General features: G+C 36.4%; 1 protein-coding gene across 6 annotated transcripts; it reads right to left on the reverse strand.

Annotated features, from left to right (window-relative positions):
- Nucleotides 1–14,235: 14,235 nt before the first annotated feature.
- On the reverse strand, nt 14,236–19,528 carry LOC110894848. 6 transcript variants are annotated; one of them, XR_002566767.2, is made up of 6 exons: nt 19,393–19,528; nt 17,892–18,169; nt 17,619–17,761; nt 16,865–17,294; nt 16,548–16,645; nt 14,236–14,692 (listed from the first exon to the last, which is right to left on the reverse strand). XR_002566767.2 is itself a non-coding variant. In XM_022142078.2 (6 exons), the coding sequence occupies exon 6, from the start codon at nt 16,108–16,110 to the stop codon at nt 15,064–15,066; it is 1,047 nt and encodes a 348-aa protein (XP_021997770.1). In that variant the 5' UTR covers nt 16,111–16,367; nt 16,548–16,645; nt 16,865–17,294; nt 17,619–17,761; nt 17,892–18,169; nt 19,393–19,528; the 3' UTR covers nt 14,969–15,063. The 6 variants fall into 6 exon arrangements, 4 of the variants coding, with proteins under 4 accessions (XP_021997770.1, XP_035836313.1, XP_021997771.1 ...); XM_022142078.2 differs by lacking the exon at nt 14,236–14,692 and adding an exon at nt 14,969–16,367; XM_035980420.1 differs by lacking the exon at nt 14,236–14,692 and adding an exon at nt 14,969–16,367 and having other exon boundaries at nt 17,892–18,057; nt 19,393–19,491.
- Nucleotides 19,529–22,535: the final 3,007 nt, after the last annotated feature.

Genomic DNA, 22,535 nt, shown 5'->3' on the forward strand with positions numbered 1-22,535 from the left:
AAAATTTATGCTAAAACACACTAAAATCTTTTTCGATTTTCTGAGAGAAAATAAAACTAACACCAATTGTAAAGAGAATACAAAAATGATATTTACAGACAATATTTTTGTGAGTTCATGCAAGAGGATCATATCAGTTTCTGAGACGTATCACCAACACCGTTAAGCTTTAAACATACTCAGTTCTAAACAATTTACCTAGATTGTCAGTATGTTTGTCCACTTAAATTTTCACACAGACTTCAATTGATTCGAGATACGAAATTAATGTTTTAGACACTTAAACTTAATTGTGTATCACTCCACTTGAATATACTCCTGTATCCAGATCCCAAATATTCAGTCTTACAGGTGAGTATACCACAGATGATATCTGTAAAGGGGTAGATGCGAAACCGTGAGAGCTCAGGTCAGAACTTCCGTTCAGCAGAGAGATGACGGCTCGACTTTTGGTGGGTCCCCTTTAGAGGATCTTTTTTACAACAGCAATGACTATCAATTTTATTGTTTAATCAGATTGCTGAGGGCGGCGCTTTTTCAAGCTTATGCAGAAAGTATTATCCGGGGACTAGGTCAGTACTTCCATACAGCAGAAGTCCCGGGATAATACCCCAGATATCACTGAGTATAAAGACCTAGTATCTCAGAATATGGGACCTTTCAAACAAGATTTCGGGGGTTACCCATATATTCAAGAATAGTTACCCACGAATCAAGCAAGTTTGATTTAGGTTTATATCTCGTTTCAATTTACTAAATGTGCGAAAATCTTCTGACATATCCGCAGTAAGATTGTTTATCACATTTAAACTTTCCAATTCTTTAGCATGTTGTGATAGTCCACTGATGTACTATAATTTCCTCTTTTACGCAACAAAAACTCATTTTTGAATTTATCATGTTTTTGACTTTTTCAAATTTTCTAATGTTTTGGATTTTCTGAAATTTTCTTACTCCCCCTAAAATGCAAACACATTAACGAAAATATGAAAACAAACTGTACAAAAACATGACAACCGATATCAAATCACCTCAAATCGCCATTCACAAGGCATAAACAATCAGAACTCCCCCTATCAACAAACTATTTTCCCATTTAGATTTCAAAACACTTAAGTTTGTTTTAATCAAAATGATTTTTCTGGAAATAAGTTTGATTGATTTTACCAATTGTAGGATCGTTTCGCGACCCGAACGAGTCGATCAGAGGTAATTCTATCAAATACAGGTGCGGAAAACAAGTATTTGACTCAGGAATAGCTTGAATATTACTTTAAACACCTTTTCTATTGATATATAACAGATTCTGGTACAATATCGATCCGGCAGCACCTCGGTACGAGTTTTGACAAAATCTTTTCAAATGAACCGCTTTTAGGCTATTTATAGAGTTCTAGGTCTGCTCCAATGGACAATGTTCAAATGAGCGAACCTACATTGGACGAATAAGCGGACCTGTCCTATCACAGATAAGCGGACCAGACTGAAACTTTCGAGCGAACCTGGTTGTAATTGTCACTATGAGCGGACCTAAAGTGTAACCAGAAGCGAACCTAAGACTTGTTCAGAAAAGCGAATCACTTTCGAAGACCTGTTTGACCCATTTTTCCTTCGAGTTTTGACACCAAACTTTCAAGGGTTTGTCTCTGTACTATTGCGCACAATCCCTGAGATTTTGAGCTAATTCTGACCGTTGAAAGTGTCTGAAACAGAAAAAGACGGTGTAGAAGACAGAAATTTTGAAGAATCTCAGCTATTCACTGTAGAACTCCTCCTCCTGAAGCTCTGATACCAATTGTAGGATCGTTTCGCGACCCGAACGAGTCGATCAGAGGTAATTCTATCAAATACAGGTGCGGAAAAAAAGTATTTGACTCAGGAATAGCTTGAATATTACTTTAAACACCTTTTCTATTGATATATAACAGATTCTGGTACAATCTTGATCCGGCAGCACCTCGGTACGAGTTTTGACAAAATCTTTTCAAATGAACCGCTTTTAGGCTATTTATAGAGTTCTAGGTCCGCTCCAATGGACAATGTTCGAATGAGCGAACCTACATTGGACGAATAAGCGGACCTGTCCTATGACAGATAGGCGGACCTAACCATGACCCTATAAGCGAACCTTACTCTAAAAACCTATACAATTCTCAGTTTTCTCGTACAACGTGCCCTGAACTAACATTCTAATACTATGACTCGATCCAAAACGAAGTCAACAGATGAAATGCACCAACACAAAGCACTACCATCCCTTCTTTTTCCATACAATCTATCACTATTACCCACACAAGCTCTTTTTTCAGAATCTTCAATCACATCTCTTCCATGTGCAGTTTGAGCTTGATGTTTATGTTGTTGAGATGATTGTTGACCAACTTGGTGATAGATGGCTTTACGATAGTAATCATTGTTGTTGTTGAACGGATTTTAAGCTCCACTTGCTTCACGGTTAGTGCACTCCCTCTTGAAGTGTCCTTTTTCCCTGCACCGAAAACAAGTGACTTTAGATTTGTCAAAACCTAAAGTAGAAACATTTGCATCACGAAGATCATCTCTCCCCGTGATTTGTTTGAATTTCTCAACTCTCCGTAACACGCTAGCCAGACACCATTTTATGTCCATCAGCTCCATCTCTTCAGCATCTATCTGGTCGTAGTCTTCTTTTGTTAACATTGGATTTCCAATACGACCTGCAATAAAACAAGTATAAGATTCCAAAACCATTCCTAATAAAGACATTTGATTTTTGGCAACTTCCTCAGAATAATCTTGATCATTTTCAAGATTTAACACAATGTTGCACTGTAACTTTCTCCCGTTTTAGTTGCAGAAATGTTTGGATCATATGATGAAAATGAAGTAAAGCTGGTTTTGCTGTTTGACCCTGATGATGGACTTCCAGATGAATTCTTGGCACTGTAGGCAGTCTCAACTTTAGGAGATAGATTTGAAGATTTCTTTTCATTAACTCCTGCCTTATAATACAACCCGATGTCCTGTTCACCATCAAAATCTTTCATTCTGATAACTTTCCGTTGTTCCATTTCTTGAGCTTCTATCTTTTCAATGAACTTACTGAGCGTCAGATTGCTAAAACCCTTCTTGTTTCTGAGCATCATAAGGTATGTGCCCCAAGTCTCATAGGGCAACGCATCAGCAAGTTTCTCTATCAACTCATCAGTGCTCTTCTCAATACTCAACCTTTTCATGTTAGCAAGCAGATTACAATAACGTTCAATAATCTCTCGTGTACTTTCATTCTTTAATCCTCGAAACAAATCAAATTCTTTCTTTAGAAGCGATTTCTTGCTTTTAACCATCTCCTCACTTCCTCGAAACTTTGAACGTAATGCTTTCCAAATCGAATATGATGTTCCATTATGTTGTAAAAGCACCATAATATCTTCTTTCACTGCTTGTTGAAGAAGACTTAGCATCATTTTCTCATCTTTATACTTCTTCCTAGCATCAGCAGTAAGATCTTTTATCGGAACAGGCTCTTCATCATCATTCAAAGGTCGAACATACTTTGTCTCGACGCATTCCCAAGCATCAAGATAGTTAGCTTGCACCCAATTCTCAAACCGACCTTCCCAACCTTTAAATTCTTCGATGTTCATTAGTTTGGGAGGCTTTTGCATCGTCCCTGTTTTGTTTTCCAACATCGTGTTCTGTGTAATACTCATCGGTGTAACTGGAGTAGCAAATGCGTTGTAGAAATCCTCATCCATTTTTCCGAATTTTAAATGAGCTGTATCACCTTGTAAGAATACCTGACAAACAAACAATCAGTTTAAAGATTTATCAATTAACAGAATAAAACTGGTACTCGAACTATTGAATATTCGGTGCGGACTGAAAATCGACACACTGTGCGGACAGCTAAGACCCGGAGCGATTTCAAACGAACTGATTCACAAAGACACGACCTGACCTTATTTCCACATGAACCGAATTAGTATCAAATGACCTGATGACCTTTGATACTTTTGAACTCCAAACTGTGCAGATTTGATAATGAACTGACAATTAAAATTTGAACTTTGAGCTTTGAGATTTGGCCGATGATGAAAGATGGGCTGACAACACTTACCAATACTAATCAAATTTAATTGCACCTCAAATTTCACTAACTTGACCCACAACACGTGAAAGTGATACAACTTAAATTCTATTGAGCCAATATATCACTTTTAACCTTTTTTTACATGGGTCACTGATTGTAACAAACTAACAACTTCAAGAAACATTTAATTTGATTTAACCGAGACTTTGTTCTCAACAGTGATTGCACCGCTTCACATGTAACTCAGATTGGGTCTCACTTTTGTGTATCACAACACTGATTGGGCCAAACAAATTCACGTGAACATGGTTATACCCAAATCACATATGAACATATACTGGCCGACAATGACTTTTAATATCATATGCAGATATGATAACAACTGCAATAGAATGATTGGGCCGCTAGAACATTACTGACCTAACACTTCACAGTGGCTGACAATATCAAATCATATTACTGACTGTCATATATCAATTGTTGTTGAAAAACTATTGGGCCGCAATATCCACTAAGCTATTCAAAATGATTAAATGCATTTTTTAACAGTTTACAATATTCAAACAGTAGTTGGTTCAAACGGTGGACTTTCAAACGGGACAGTTTCAAATGATGGTGATCCTTTCAAACGACAGGACACTTTCAAACGTAATGATATGGTTCAAACGACAGATGCTAAATTCAAACGGCAATGTCTACTTTCAAACGACAGGATCTGATTTCAAACGATAAGATCAAACGGAGGGTGCTTTCAAACGATGACATCCTGATTCAAACGATTGGTTCAAACGGTCACTATATTTCAAACGATAGGTAACCTTTTTTCAAACGATATGAAGCTATTTCAAACGGAAAGCATCTGTTACGTTCAAACGGAACCTATATTTCATGCCATTTTTCCCATTTTTACTTCAATTTTTGACCTGAAATTCTCAAGGCTTTGTTAAAACACCATTACGCACATATTGTGAGAGTTTCAGCCGATTTCAACCGTGAAAACTTGTAATTTTCGAAAAAGAAAGATGTAGAAGGAGAAAATGCAGCTGAATTGTATAGAACTCTTCCTCTTGAGCTCTGATACCACTTGTAGGATCGGTTTCGACCTGAATGAGTCGTTCGGAAGAGCTCTAGTCCGTTTCAGAGGCGGAAACTAAGAAACGAACTTGAAAACAACTTGAAATACACTTTAATCCTCTTGTACATTCAATTAACAGTGTTTACAATGAGAGGAAATACCGGCAGCACTTCGGTATCAATTGACCCCTTCGTTACAAATGACAACAATATGACAGCTATTTATAGTACACGACCTATCCGTTTGAAACATGCTTCAAACGGTCAACTAATTCAAACGTAAGCCTTCAAACGGACACCTCACTCAAACGGTCATCTACTTTCAAACGGTTTACATATACAAACGGCCATATTTACTCAAACGGTTGACATGATTGGGCCTTCAAATGGTTATCTCTAATTGGACCATTCCAAGGGCAACTTCTCATTGGACCTTTATCAATTGAAGTCAACAAACGGCTATTATACAATTTCTAATTTCATGACATCTCATGTGATGTCACCTAGGTGATGTCACTTGTGATGTCACCTATGTGATGTCACATGTGATGTCATGCTTGATCAGATCCGCACCGTGATCGAGACTCGACATAAGACGAAGACGACAGATGACTGCACCAACATATTTATTTTCAAACACGACAAATCGACGATTCTTTTATAAAATAAATATAACTTTTCATATTTATTTTATACGCCTAAACGACATATACGAATATTTTGACGAAGATCATATGAAACGCGACATATAATACGAGTTTGTTATATATTATTTTCGTGTAAATATTCTTTTATAAACGTACGACTTCTCGGGACGACAAGCGATCTTAACGATATATTTATATATTTTGATATAAATATTTATTTACTTTCAAATATCTCGAGAATCAAGTCTTTTCAAGACTTGTTAGTTATTGTCAACGATAAGCGATACTTATCAAATATGACATAATCGTTTCCATTGACTTAACAACTTAACCGTCGAATCGTTCGGTTAACGATTCGGTAGAGCTCGATGACACGTAGTTTAGTTACTGCGCTTATTTAGAAACTTATTAGATATTCTGTGTTAGGAATATTGTAGAATGCACGCTTGCAAGTCAAGTCTTGGAAACGACATCACGAAGTCGTAATTAGCTAGCTTTGCAAAGGAATATTCAGGTGAGTTCATAACCCCACCTTTTTACGGTCTTACATTTTTATAAATGTTTTCGGGGTGGAAAGACATGCACGTTTTGCGGAAAACACACAAAGTTCTCGATGAACAAAGACTGCATATTTTTAGACAAAGCACGTTTTGCAAGAACATACAAAGCTTTTGAATGAACGAAAACCCGTATTTCTAAATCATATTACGAATGGATTATACTAAATATACCGGTTTTTACAAAACAAATGCGTGTTATCGAAGTGTGAATGATTTTCATGACTAGGGATGGATCGTCTGGTGATAATATAGAGAGACATGGGCAGTTGGCCTTAGAGGCTGGGGAGGTTCAGCCTTAGAGGCTGGGGTAAAATACATGTTACAATTATTTCAGAAATTTTATACATGGTATGATTAGCTTAAGGAGGGTATACTACTTAGATCATCTGAGTGCGTAGGCGGATACTTAAGGCCATTAATCCTCATTGTAGGACCGAGGGACATGAGTGATAGATCTATTTGGGTGTAGCGAGCCCCATCCATGAGTCCGCAGAATGGGCCATGTGGTGACTATGTCTTCCAGCCGGAAGCCCGGTACAAAGTCTGCTAGGTTTGAGTCTTCATGCATCACTTCACACATACCATTGGCTTTGCAACCCAGTGGTGATCTCTTTTTCCTTATTGCTACATACCAGGGACATACATACTTACAGAAATACATCATTTGTACAAATTAAATACCATGTTTTATACAAATTCAAAGCATAGGGATTATGCGGGCATGAAGTCAAAGTCAGGGTGGGCATTGACGGTTATACGAACAATACAAATACGAGAGTTTACAAATACATGGTTTTATGAACATAATACGCTACAAATACAAAGTTTCCATATAACTTGACAAGAATATGATTTCTAAATTCGTTTTCTCAATAATAATTCACAAACCGGTTATTCAAAAAGATTTATTTTAAATCTTTTACAAACAAACTATGAACTCGCTCAACTTTATGTTGATTTTTCGCATGTTTCTTTCTCAGGTTGCATTTCTAAGATAAGGCTCGGTTGGAATAGGAGAACCATGTGAAGTCGAGAACTTACTGGCGTTCATTTTCTAAAAGACTTAGCTTATTTGCTTCCGTTGTGCAATGAAGATACCAGTCCAGTCACGCCAACTCTGATAATTTCAGGGTGTGACATATACATCTTAATCATGCATATCATACATTCTTTCATCGCATTGTGAAACAATTTAAGCGTTGCGTCAAAACAATTAACAAACTCACCGGTTAGATAAGTTGTGTCAGCACAGCCTCAATACTCAGCTAAATGGTAGATTTAGGACTTAGATGTAGGCCCGACATAAAAAAATATATATCAAATCCCAAGTGGGAAAATAAGTATAATAGTTAACACTTTCCCGAAAAACATTTAACGAACTTAAAAGTGTCCGTTTGGACCATAAATGGAAATTTTCCGCAGGATTCAGAATCCGGCAAATTACATCAAGTCCAGAAATGATGTTTAACATCAAAAACAACTTAAAAAGTATCGGGGATACCATTAAAACACAAAAACATATCATACCTTATAAGTTACGCAACTTAACCTTTTAGTGAACCAAACAATGAAACAAGCACCGAACAATTATCTGAACACTACTGAAACACCAAATATGAACTAGTAACATTGTTTTAATGTTATAAAATTAGTATTGGCCATATAACACTTAGTTACACATAAAAATCACTTAACACTTAATTAAACCCTCAAATCTCCTTCAAGCCCCTGAACAATCAAAAGTTGCCAATTAACCCCCCCCCCCCCATGCTCAAAATGACGGTTCAAATGGGGCCCCACAAGCCCCCATGTTGTCTCATGCTCATGAAATTTGTTTGATGGTTAATGAAGTGCATAGAAGTAAAGTGTGTGCATAAGGTTATATCAAGAATCCTTATCATCATTCCTTTCATTCTATCACCAAATTTCAAACACATATTCTCCTCTCCTCTCTCCCTAACCTTCGGCCAAGACACCACCATAATCACTTTCATTTTTTGTTCATCTTCAAGCTAACCTGTCACACCCCAACCGATGGCGGAAACATCGGGGCGCGACACTAGGCGAACCAGATTGCTCAAGAGAATCCATAACAACTATTAAGTGACAATATTTAAAAGGTTCATTGTCCCATACCAATAAACAAATATTGCAAAAACAGTCATCAAAGAGTTCACATCTTTTAAACAAAACAAGTCCGACAACCTAGATTTTATTAGATGAGTTTCTAGACTTCCTATCTTGATTTCAGCATAACAATCCATCAACTTGCCACATACGTTAAAATAAAAGTCAATACATAAAGTAAAGGTGAGTACACAAGTTTGCATAGATATAGTATAAAAAGCGTTTACGCATAACCAGCATGTAACATGTAACATGTAACACGTAACGGGCGAAGCATGTAACTATCAACAATGATACAACCTAACCACGTGAAGTAAAGTAATGTGATCCTTAGCAACCCCTGTCACAACAGGTGCTGAGTCCAGACTATAGTACTATCGTTGCTAAAGGCGGTCTGGTATAACACTGTGTAAGCATAGTAACAAGGATTCAACAAATCACGTATAGCATGCGAGAGGGTTAGCGTTTATAAAGTGTTTATGTTGTGTGTTGTGTTTTGATATAGAACGTATGTAACACCCAAAAGTGCATTAAACGAAAATGGGTTCGAGTATACTCACAGAGCGTGTACTAATCAAGAAACACGATCCTCAAAGGATTGGAGGGAGCGCCGGATCAGCCTGCGTACGCGAACAGAAACGTGAGTCCTCCAAAGTACTGAACGATCGCAAATTGGAGTGTTGGCAGGAAATAGAAGCTTCGTACGAAGCTAGTGCCTTCGTACGAAGGTGGATCTTCGCACACGTGGGGCTTCCGTTGTCCAAAATCGAGTTTCTTCGCGTCTGTCTTCGGAAAATCGAGTGTCCATCCCTCCAACCTTAAGCTACTGATTAAACTTAACGTTGGAGAGGTCTTTGATTACGTCACGAGTGGGAATTGGGTTGTTAAGTGTAAAACCAGTGCCTTCGTACGAGGCCATGTGCCTTCATATGAAGGCAGTGCCTTCGTACGAAGCTGGCTTCGCACAAAACAGTCCAGTACACAAACGTGGCTATTTTTGGCATTTGATGCTGGGTTTTCGCCTGAATCGGATGTATTTCTGAGTCCCTTTCAAGCTGGTTTCGACATTACCTCGTTCCATTATTCAATGAACAAGATATATATCGTTTTTGGTCCATTTTGGTGTAAAAATCAAGTTTAAGAAGGGTTTGAAAGGTTTTCACTTAGACTTAACACTTGGTGAGTGTGAAATCAACATATTTCTAACTTGGGAAACCGAAGTTATTCCCAATACACTCGGTTAAGTGTAAATATGTTGTAGAAGAAGAAGTTTTGATGAAAAAGATGAAGAGTTTTTGTAAAAATAGGAATTTATGAAGAAAAGAAGAAGTTTAAGTGAAAAGATGAAGTTTCAAGTGAAAACATAAGATTTTATATGAAAACCAAGTGATTCTTGTGGAAATCGAAGGGGAAATCGTTGTATAATTGAATAAAACTGCTAAATCTTACTTGAAAATGGTCGCACAACAATTCGGCATAGTTTCGGTATGAAATCAGCAAGTGAGAATGAATGAGGAGGGGCTTGGGTATTTATAGAGGAGCTGGGTTCGCACAGCAGCATCTTGTTCGAAGCAGCTGCCTTCGTACGAAGGAAGTGCCTTCGTATGAGGCCAGCTGGCGTCGTTCGAAGCTGTTGTTTAGTGCAACCTTTTTCCTCGTTTCGCGTGTAAGATACTCGTTTAATGCGTTTCCTTTCGTTAGTTAGTATTGGTACTTTAAGTATTTTAGCGTAGCACTGAGTTTCGGGTCGCGTTGCATTTTAGAGTGATAAATCGAGTTGTGCGAGTAGCGTTGAGTTTGCGTTGCGATAGCATTTGCGAGTAAACAATACACATAATAAGCACACACAAGTAAAGCATATAAGAACACACAGCATAACATTACTACTACTAATAACAGCGTTTGCGATTTAGTGTGTTAATCGTGATATGCGAATGCGAAGGCGTGAGTGGTTACTAAACAAACACACTCGGCAATTTAAATGGCAAATTTCTCTGTAATTCGTGTTGCGTAAGCGTTTGCAAATATAAAGCATTTAAACGTGTAGCGTTGCGATGAAAATGTATTTAGTATAACAGAACCCTTTATTTATATCGAAACCCGGAGTACATGACGGTTACAAATCGAAGCAAAAGCAAACGGGCAACGATCCGAAAAGTCGGGTTGTTACATAATCCAAGAGTTCCCAAGGTGTATCAAGCAAAGTTAATGAAGGATCAAGGCAGGGAAAGCTCAAGGACAAACTTGTGGAGCTTTTAACCACCACTTTCATCATTTCTTCATCTTCTTATTCTTGTTGCATCTTCCCTAGCCAATAGTGCTAGTTCTGAGTCCTCTAATCCGTCATTTTGATACTTATTAGTAGTAGGTTATATGTATACAAGTTCAACCATAAAGAAAACTAAACTTTAAAGTATGAACATATGAAGAAATAACAAAATCTAACATAAATAAGTATTTTTGTGTTATGTTGAAGTTGTTATGAAGTTGTAGTTGTTTGTTTTGTGATATGGATGAGATCCATCACGTAGACTATAAATTGTTAATTTGGTGAATAATTTGTGTGTGTGATTTTAGAACAAATGAAGGTAAACCCTTGTTGGGTTGTTTTTTTAAACACTGAAACAGAGTATTAGATGTAAATTGTTGAATTGGTGAATTATTTGTGTGATTTCGGATAAATTGGAGTTAAACCCTTGTTGGGTTGTTAGTTTCTTGAATTTTATTTTTTTTGAAATGCATTAACTTGATGATCTTGATGAATCAAAACTTGATGATCTTGAAACTATTTTTGTGGTTTATGTTCTCAAAGTTTGTGATGTTTTCGGGGGTGTTTGGGCTTTGGGATTATTTATAACAGCTTTAAGTAAAAAGATTGGTTTAAGCAACTTAAAAGTTGAAACTGTTTATTCAAAACAACTGATACAGGGGGAAAAGAGTTAGATAAATGATCATATTTAAAGGATTTATTTGAGGGTTTTTAATGTTTTAATAAGAAAGGGTAATTTGGTCATTTCAAATCAATTTAACTGAACAAACTAACACTCATCAAGTATAGGGACTACCCGAGTAACAAGTGAGCAAACCACAGAGACCAAACATGCTATTTTGAAAAGTTGGGGACTAAATGTGAAAAAAACAACAAACCACAGGGACTAATCGGGCAATTAACTCTTTGGAAAATAAATTTAAGAGTAAACTGCCAAAATGGTCCCTGAGTTTTGGTCACTTTTGCCACTTTAGTCCAAAACTCAAATATTTTGAATCTGGTTCCCAGTGATTTCAATTTTATTGTCATTTTAATCTAAAAGTAAAATCTAGTCAGATTTTTTAGTTAAAATCTAGTTTTTTTTTCCTCCTTTTTAATAAAGAGCAAAATAGTCAGATTTTTTTAAACTTTTTAAAATAAAATGTGAAAAGACCATTTTGCCCTTCATTAAAGGGAGTAAAAAATAGAAAAGCTGAATTTTAACTGAAAAATCTAACCAGATTTTGATTTTAGATGAAAACGACAACAAAATTGAAATCACAGGAACCCAAATTCAAAAGATTTAAGTTTTGAACTAAAGTACTAAAAGTGAACAAACGTTAAGGACCATTTTGACGGTTTACTCTAAATTAAAAAAAAATGTAGCTTTTGACCTTTGACTAGAAGCCATGTTCATGGTCTCTTACTTCCTCGATGACCGGTCGGGGGTGGCCGCACGTGCGTCCTCTTTCACCGTTACCTAAATGTTAATTAATCGTCTATTGCACTTCATATCACACATCGGTTACACCAATTCATTGTTTGAAAGCATTAATTATTCACACGACCTACACATATTATATTTAGAAATATTATAATCATAATAATAATTTTTTTAAATAACTCTTGATTTATAAATTGTTTATTACCTATTTACCTCGTATAAATTAATTTGTTAAAAAGTTAAGCTGATTTGATTCAGCTTGTTGGTTCATTGAGTCCAAGCAAGCTAAAGGTAGCTTGTTTTAATAAGTTTTTGAGATCATATGACTCGAATGACTCGTTTTTGTAATGTACAATATCAAGTGTAGTTGGTTAACTAAAAATTACAAAATTATGGTGACGTCAGTGCCACGTATGCAGTGATAGTCAAGGCTCGGATAGCGAAGAAGAGTTGGTGATCATCGTTGATGACACTATTGAAAGGCATGGATTGAAGACTCAAGATCGAAGATCGGTTTTGTGATTAAAGAGGATAATGAAGCCCGATAATCACTAAAGCAAGTGAGCTTGTTTTATTTATTTAGTATTATTTCTATAAGGTCACACTTGTTTGATGTTATTATGTTCTATTGGGTTGAAACTTATGGGTCAACTTGTTTAATCAAGGTCCATTAGGTTTATTAACTGTGAACCGTATTAGCGGTTATCGATAAAAACTCATAGTGACGTAACAACAAGCATTTTAGGAGAGTCGAAGAATTTAATCTGTAATCACTCTATACATTCACAATGAAAAGAAAAGATTCATTCTTGTCAATTTCGATTACATGGAAAAAAGGTGTGAACATTGTTATTTGTATCCAGTAGGTGGTTCATGGTGTGAACTGTCGAACGAGACTAACAATGTAATGGACAAAATCAATATCGGAGTAAAGCCCGATTAGGGGGTTAGGGGGCACTCCCCATCTCCATCGCTTGAACCCCCACTATCATCCAATGCTATTGTGACACCTCATCTACATCACTTGTACGTACCCCCAAAGTGATTAAATTAGTTGCAGCGGTGTATCACTTAATTAGCTGAACACCCCGCCATTTTCCAAGAAATTCCCCGCCACTTCCTTCTACCAACAACCAATAACATCACACAACATGTCTTCTTCCACCAACAACCAACACATCACACCCGGGTCCACCATGACGTGATATCATCAGTTGAACCCAAGGCTTCATCTTGGGAGCGTCCCTCCCCCCTTACCAGGTATTGTCTCATGTGACAATCGTTCCAACTAATAAACAATGCATGAATAGATATATCACACACCTGCCTCATTAATACTATTAGGATACTCGCGCAATGTTGCGAGGGCGACAATTTGCAAGACGATACTCATTTCTTTTAGTTATCAATCCTTTCCGGATATCTTGTATACTGCTTATCAATCCTTCCCTTTATTAGTATAGCATTTAGATATTAAGTTTGAGTTCAGTTTGTTGATGTCAATCAATATACCGCACCATACCTCCAACCATTTGTCCTTTAAAATTTAAAAAAAAAAAAAAAAAAATGTATTTAAACCAACACAAATACAAGGAGAAAATCAATCAATGCATCTGATAACTCTTGATTAATCCAAATTGATGAACTGCTAACACTTCCTTATTCATTAGTGAACTTGTGTTTGTTTCTACAACTGGAAAACAATTAGGTCGGATCATACCAGAATGGGTTAGTGTTAAAACAGGCACTTTTAAAAGAAGTATTATGTAACTAGGGAAGGTTCAAATGAAAACCAATAGTTATTGTGAAAACTCGAAAACTAATTAAAAAAGCCAAAAAAACATACCATTTTTTTTTCATAATAATTTTCGCTACTTTTAGTATATAAAAAAAAATTTTAAAAAAAAAAAAAATTTGTAGCGCACATGTATAGTACTACACATGTGTAGTACACATACACATGTGTAATACAAATTTTTTTTTTTTTTTTTTTGAAAAAAAAAGTTTTTCTTTTATATACAAAAACCTGCGATTTTTTATAAAAAAAGTGAAAAAAAAATCGGTGTGTTTTTTAGGCTTTTTTTAGTTAGTTTTCGAGTTTTCACAATAAAAATGGTTTTCATTTGAACCATCCCCTATGTGACTAAAATAATAAATATATGCTTCTCATATATTGGGTCCGGGTCAATGTGGGTTAGGGATAGAATGGGTCATACAGGGTCCGCTGCTCGGGTATTGTAATATAGGGGGTCCGGGTGAATGTGGCACCAGGGCCTCTGGTCTCTGAACTTGTTTGTTCCCTTGACTCAAATTGTTGGTATCATCAGTAGAAGCTTTCAGAGCAGCCTGTTTTCTTCTAGACACAGATCGATTAATAGCACGTTTGTGTGCAATAGTATCAGCATTAGGATTGTCACCCCTATTTCCTTCCAATCCAGCCCTTTGAATTCGCTTCTTCATCTGTTATGCTAGTTTAAATAACTGGATTTGTTCTTTAAAGGCTTTGACAAAAATGTTGACCTGTAGAAGTGAGTAACAACGGTTTTATTATATAAAGGTGGCAAGATAGACGGTTCTAGTAACAGATAGGGGTCGAAATGGGTCCGTTTTAAGCAAGCACTGGTCAAAACGGGCCTGAGTGAGGTGATTTATCCACAAACACATTTTGTGTCCATTTTTTAATAAACAAAAAAAATGCAGTAGTATTAATCTAAATAAATCTTACTTCATGTTCAATATTGTCCCTCTCCTATTCTGTGAGGATCAACATAATCCTTCCTATGCTTTTTTTTTTTGAACGGCAAAATCACTTTATATATATATATAAAGAGCCAGCAAGAAGCTGAAAACAAAAAGCAAACAAGGAAACCGACAAAAAAAGAGAGAGCAAACTACATCAGGCCTACGAGATCAAACAACCTCCATTTGTCCCAATCCAGATTTAAATTAGATCTATTGGTGACCCACAAAAAGGCGTCTTCCTTTATATGATCCACCGAATTAAGCACTGGAATGAAACGATCTTCAAAAGCCTTTTCATTCCTAGCTTTCCAAATCCTCCAAAAAGTGGCCGAGGCCACCGACAACATCACCTTCTTCCACAAAAAAGATCCCGGCTGATTGAGAAGGAAATCAAAAAGCTCTTTAATACTTGACACCCACATCGGGAAGCTAATCCGCATCCATGTCAAGATACTCCACCAAATACTCCGGGACCATAGGCAACTAAAGAAAATATGGTTGTGGTCTTCGGAGGACAAGCCACATCTCGGGCAGGAGCTATCCAAAACAGAAACACCCCTACGAATTAAACCGGTTCTCGAAGCGATCTTCCCCATCAACGCCCTCCAAACCAAATAATTGACTTTAGGTGGAACCCAGTTTATCCATTTGAAAACAAAATTATCTTCAGCCAAGGAACCGAAAGCTAATTCGAAATCCATCCTAGCCAGCTTAACCGAAAATTCTTCGACATCGGTCGAGTGCCATAACCATCTTCCTCCGCTTTGCACGAATTTATCTTTGAGGTTAATCCCATATTTTTGGAGGGTAGAGGCAACTGATCCAATACCCTTCCATACCCCAGCTATAGTCTTCTTGACCGGAATAAGAGAAAAAGAGGAGTTCGGATTACCCGAGTGAATCGCCCCCACCACCTTAGCCCATAAGTCGTTAGGGTTTGAGAGAAATTTCCACCACCATTTGACGAGCATTGCCAAATTAAAATTATTGATCGCTCCAAGACCCATTCCACCTTTTCTTTTAGCTTTAGACAGAAGCTCCCACCGGATCCATCTCATCTTATGCCCCGAGTTCGAGTTCCCCCACACAAAATTCCTTCTAATTTTTTCAAGTTTTTCAATAACTCCTTTAGGGGCAGCAAACAAAGAGAGGAAGTAAGAGGGCAAGCTTCCAAGGACCGATTTCGCTAGAGTCATACGGCCCGCAAAAGAAAGATGTCTTGCTTTCCAGTTTGAAAGTTTAGACGAAAACTTTTCAAACACCGGCTTCCCTTTTGGCCTTAGTGAAATGTTCTAGTGTATCAATGATCTCTTTGTTCTAGTGTATCAATGATCTCTTGCTAAAAATAAGATAATTAACAAAATGATTGTGTTTAAAATGCAGCCTTAGTGAAATGTGATCTTTCTCGAGGTTTGTGGATGATGAAAGATGCCATACGGTCTGCCCTTTTGGCCTGACAACATTAATCACAAACTACATGCTATGATTGTTTGATACATACATACATACATACAAATACAGTAAAACAAAGTTGTGGTTAATTATATTTAACATCTTAGTAATAAAATAACTTAACAAGCAAAATCATAATGAATATGGAGACAAAAGCTTAATATAACAAATGAAAACAAACCTCGTCAAACCCCAAAGACAAAGCCCCCTATTGACTGCATCCTTATTAGTCCGGTCTCTAATCTTCTGACATTTGTAAACATCCACTGGTTGTAATTTCTGAAAAGATAAAAAAGAATATGTTTTCCAGTTAATGTGTAACCGATTACTTACTTGAAATGCACTAATAATTATTATTATTTTTTTTTTAAATCCATCCATAGGATAAATTTAAGACCTGTATCAAAACTTATAAACAATAAATTCTCATAATGTAAAATATTAATATTAATATCATAACCATTTCATTAATTTAAGCCTTTTCTAAAAAAAAATTACCATTTTATGCTTCTTGGAGCCGGGGGTCTCTGGAAGCAGTCTCTCTATCCCACCCTCCCAGACCCTATAAGTAGCTTTGCTATTTGTGGGATATACTGAGTATGGTTGTTGTTGTCTTTGCATGCTCAAGTTGAGGCACTTTCTTCATTGCCTCACGCATCTGGCGCGCCTTTTTAAATTACCAGAAGAATTAAGCTAACCTGGAAAATGAAGCCCTCTAGCGTTCCTAGTTTACCCATATCCATGGCCATCTGGCCCATGTAATTAGCTCAACAAATTTGACGAGACAAGAGAGCCTGCTATTGTCTCTGTTGCAGTGCGACAGGGCATCCTCTGCTTACTTACTGAGATGACTGGTGTAGGTTACCAATTTGCAATAATTGTTGTCTCGTGTGTATCACAAATGAATTTTCAAGACTAACTTCCTTTCCTGGTACGAAAAAAAAAATCTAATAAGGAGGAATAACTAAACTCTCTGAGTTGCGCATCCGTGTCTGTCTATCAAAAAGAAATCTTCACCAGATTCAGTTGGTTCTGCACAACATTTCTTTTACATATAATTTCCCAAATGGCATACGAATCATCTTTCACAATATGGAACATTCGAAATAATATGTATATATTAATTATATTACTCTGGGTGCAACCCCAAATTTACCAGCTTAGTTCCCCAAAACACTATTGAATATTACATCCAAAATATTATTCTTAACTTTGTAGATGTAAGGAAAAACGAAATCTAAAAAATGCATACCTGTATCCCAGTACTACAGCGGCGGCGATGTCGAAGTGGTCCCATTCTCCACCTTGTAAGAACTAAGAAGACTACCATTTAATCAATGCTTCCCAATTTACTGATCTGCTAACCCCAAACTCCCCGCCATTTGCCCACATCCCCTAACAACAACAATAATCAAATTCAAACACTAGTTTCCTTCCATGAACTAATTTAACACAATTCACAATTAGAACTAAGACAAACTATGAAGGGGGGAATTCAGCCCGCTCTTTAGGGTTTGAAAGTTACCTCCGTGGTCCCTAAACGTTGATGTGGACAAAAGCTAGAATGACTGAACCCTCGCAGCTGTCAGTCGTCACCACCAAATCTGGCACCTCCGTTCGTGGGTGTAGTGTACTTTCTGGGAGACTAAGGGGCTGTTTGGCAACCTCTGACTGCTGAACCAGTAAGAGGTCTGAATGGTTAAGAGACTCTGAGTCAGTAAGTGCTGAGCCAATAAGTGCTGTTTGGTTGGACCTCTGAATGACTGACTGTGCAGAATGACAATTTTACCCCTATGAACTATTCTGTGTTAATGAAATGTATCTGTTTGGTCAGAAATCTGAATGATTGTTTGTACAGAATGATTAATAATTATAAAAGGAAAAATACAAAATCCATGAAAAATACTAAAATACAAATAAAAATTAATACTTTGCGTACAGTTTTAATCGAAATCATGCTTATTATTTCTTCTAAAAACATTAAAAGGATTTATTTTTATTTAACCCAAAGCCTATGGGATTTATTTATTGGAACCAATTTGTATTAACCAAAACGATTCTTTGGATATTATACTAATAACTTGTAGGGGGAGTTCATAAACCGTTAAAACTGCCCAAAGTTAAGTATAAAAATTAAGCACAACATATAACTACTACAAAGTAATAATGAATCATAAAAACAGTTGCTTTCATTGAGAGTCGAACTCAAGACCTCCCGCTTACTAAACTAAACGGGTGCTCTAACCAAAACCAACTGAGCTATGAAAGCAAGATGAGATATGTCCGTATGTTCCCTTTTTAATTTACTAAACGGGTGCTCTAACCAGTTTTGCGAACAGCTTTTGGGGATTCAAACAGTATTGAAAAATTAAGAAATTTTGTGGTGAATGGCTAGCCCAAAGTAGTACATTTTAGGCTCAAGAACTGCTCAAAAATGACCGAGATATGGCTTCTTAAAGTCTGTTTTAAATTCTGCCAGCATCGTTGTTGTGTCCTCTTTTGACTACATAGAACTCATGGATTTTAGTTAAAACGACACACATGATAATGAGGCGGATTTGAGTGAAAATGGCACAAACCCAATCAACTACAATAAGTCAATAACTAAAGAATTGAACACATACATACAATCTAAAAATAAAGCGAATTAAAGAAGAATACAACAAGTCAATCCAATCAAACTGAAGAAAAAACATGAATTTGCAGCAGGAACATGTATAATCCCTAGAAGTTGAATTTGACTCCGAGAACAAGTGAAATCGATGATAAATCCAATGAATGTTTAGTTATACTCTTCACATAAACAAATACTCTTTTGCACGAAACAATTATCAGACCAAGAACTTTCATTTATGCACTGATGAAACAATTTATATCCTAACTTATCACTATCACTCTGAAAATCATGGTACATAGTTCAATCATCAATAAATCAGGGTTAATTAGATAAAACAAATTTGCATCAATGAATGGCAGAGATTAGGGTTTGAAAACCGTTTAGGGCTGAAAACAAAGAGTGTACACACCTGCGTGAGTGGCTGGCGTAAGGAGTGGCTTCGCCAGATTAGCAGTTGTGACGAGTGATTAGGGGCATGATTCGCTAAGCTTATTATTACCATTACCATTACCACATATTTTGTTGCTTTTGATGTTGTACTACAGTGTTTCAAAAAAATTTAATTTTTTATTTTCAATCCAAAGTTTTTATCTTTTTATTTTTATTACTTTAAGTTTATAACTTTTAAATCAAAGTTTTTTTTATTATTTTCAGTTAATCCCAACACTTTTTTATTTTCAACTTTTTTCATCTTTTGTAAGTTTTACGTTTCGTTTAAAATTTCGCGAGTTAACACGCCGCAACTGTGTGTCTCTGTGGTTCAACGTTTTTTGTCTGTTTTTCCCGTTTGACAGGCCCGTTGTAACATGTCTATTATTCTACGTTTGACAAGTTCGTTCCAACGTGTGGGGCCCTAAATCAACTTAGTTTTTTCTTTCTACATTTTACGTTTCGGTCTAATTTCTTCGTATTAACACACCGCAACGGGTGTGTTTGATTCAACGATTTTACGTATGTTTTTCGTTCAGTGTTATTTTTTCTTTTTCTTTTTTTTTCTTTTATTTTACGAGCTCTTTTGTTGTTGGTTGTGTGGCATTAGGGATACTTGGCACGATTTTACAAACGTATTTAATCTATTAATTTTTTATTAAAAATAATTTGTTTCGAGTTCACCCTTATACCTCCTTTACTTAAAAAAAAACCTATTTTTACGTGCATATTTTTATGTATCTGTCGATATGAATTTGATTTGCTCAACGTTTTGACGTAAACTTTTTTTTTCCTGGAAACAAGTCAGATCAAATATAATACTTTTTGTTTAAAAAAACATATTTATGTGCATATTTTATGTACATTTCGGTATAAATTCGAGTTGACGTATGTTTCAACGTAAACTTTTTTGGGAAATGAGTGAGGTCAAATATAATCTGTTTTTGTGCTTATTTTAATGTTTCGTTATTTTTTTTCAATTCGGGTGGAGTCAAAATGTGGTTTCTTTTTTCCAAAAGTTCTAATTAATCTCTTTTGATTATAGGTGTCATCTTTTCCGTTATACCCGTTACGTTTTCTATGTATAAGTCGGATCCTATATAATACGTTATGAATGTACGATATAAATTTGATTTACTTTATATTTTGATCTAATCGCCATGCTTTATAGGTTACATTGAGTTCGATCAGATATGTCGAAATGCACGTTTTCATATGGTTAACGCATCACATAACGTTTAGATTAATCTATTCGTTGCGGCGCGGGCGTTATTCCTAGTATATAAATCTAATTTGCAACACATCTATGCATTATGGGTGGTACCATAATGCTTAGTGACTTGTATCCACTAAAGACAAACTTGTATTTCATTTAAACATTATAAATAATTTTGCGAGTTAACACAACGCAACGTGCGTGTGTGGTTAAACGTTTTTACGTCGTCTATTATTTTTTTTCCGTTTGACAGGTTCATCGTAACGCTCGGGGTCCTATATCGACTTAGTTATTTTTTATGTATTTTACGTTTCGGTTTAATTTCTTCGCATTAATACAAAGACAAATTTTTATTTCATTTAAATACTATAAATAATTTTGTGAGTTAACACGACGCAACGTTTGTGTGTGGTTAAACATTTTTACATTGTCTATTTTTTTCCCGTTTGACATGTTCATCGTGTGACACCTGTGTCACCACGAACACCAAACAAATACCAAACCTATGAAATATTGTGTTTCATAGCTGGGATTTGTATAAATATGTGTATCCTTTGCACATATCAATTCTTGTTCAACTCCGAGCTTTAAATCGCTTTCTGGAAAGTTATACGCGCACTGGTGCATAAACGTAATCAGTTTAACGCGACAAACACTCCGGAATAGTGAAATAGGCTTAACATACCTTAAATGACCTTTATATAACTTAGAAATAAGTTTTGGAAGGTTTGGTATGGCAAAAACAAGTTTATTCGATCGCAGGGACTATTTGCGTCAAACTGCGAAACTATACCGATTCGTAAGCTAACGTTCAGTCTGGAACTTGATCATAAGCTAAACATACCATATATAAGCTAAAAATATCTTAGAAATAAGCTTTGATAGGTTCGGTGTGTGAAAACATGCTTATATGATCTTACAGGGACTAAAAGTGTCAAAAACGGCGTAAGTTTGCATTTTCGCGCATATCTTACGTTCTGGACACATCTGGACATCCAAAATTTTTGTACACACTAAAATATTTTTATTTTAGTGATCGGCATGCAAAAATCCCATTCGTCGCTTAATTTGGTTCGTTTTCGCGTCCGTTTGAGTTTCGTCGTAATTTAACGAACAACGCGACCGTACGACCAAACGAGCTGACATCCGAGAGTGTTCCAAGCATATTTTGAGTCCTCTAAACTTTATTGACCTTGTAGAGCCTTGAAAATGGCTTAACGGGTGTCAAAAGTGCCAAAAATGGACTCGAATGCATGCAGGGACCAAAACTGTCATTTTTCAAACTTTTGCTGATCTGGGGGCTCAGGCGGGGCGCGTAAGCCCAGCCCCAAACCTTACGCGGGGCGCCTCAGGTGCCCAGCGACCAGAAAGTTGGTTTTCAGCAACTGTTTGCAAATTCAGGGGCTGTTTTGGTAAATTCTTGGTGTGTTGAGCAAGTTTGTGTGTTCACCAAGGCTCCTAATCAGTTTGTAACAAATGGATGGTCATGATTTATTGCTTAATGGTTAAACAAACCACTTGTGATGATCTTGTTCATCACCAACAACTATAAATAGCTTAGCCAACTTCCTCATTCCTTGCTCATTTCCTTCTCTTCACCTCTCAAATCTGATTTGGGAGCTTTCTAATCTGCTTGGAACTTTATTCTTTGTAGAAAAGATAGCTAGGACCCTTTGTAAGTCTTCTTTCATGCTTGTTCTTTATGTTTAAGCAGAAAGTCAAACAGTTTGGCCAACAGTTTGACTTTCGGTTTTGACCATCAATTGGTCAAGTCAAAGTTCAATCGAACTTTGACACGTGATTGTAATCACGATAGTTATAATCCTTCGTGATTATAGCCGCTGATTACCACGTTAACTAGGTATAGTGTCGAGTCAAAGTTTCGGTCCAAATGCGTTTTAGCACGC

This window comes from Helianthus annuus, chromosome 12 (assembly GCF_002127325.2).
Source record: "Helianthus annuus cultivar XRQ/B chromosome 12, HanXRQr2.0-SUNRISE, whole genome shotgun sequence".
Classification (NCBI taxonomy): Eukaryota; Viridiplantae; Streptophyta; class Magnoliopsida; order Asterales; family Asteraceae; genus Helianthus; species Helianthus annuus.

Excerpts from the sequence above, each read along its gene's own strand:
- LOC110894848 (XM_022142078.2), bottom strand. The coding sequence starts at position 16,110 with ATGACTCTAGCGAAATCGGTCCTTGGAAGCTTGCCCTCTTACTTCCTC.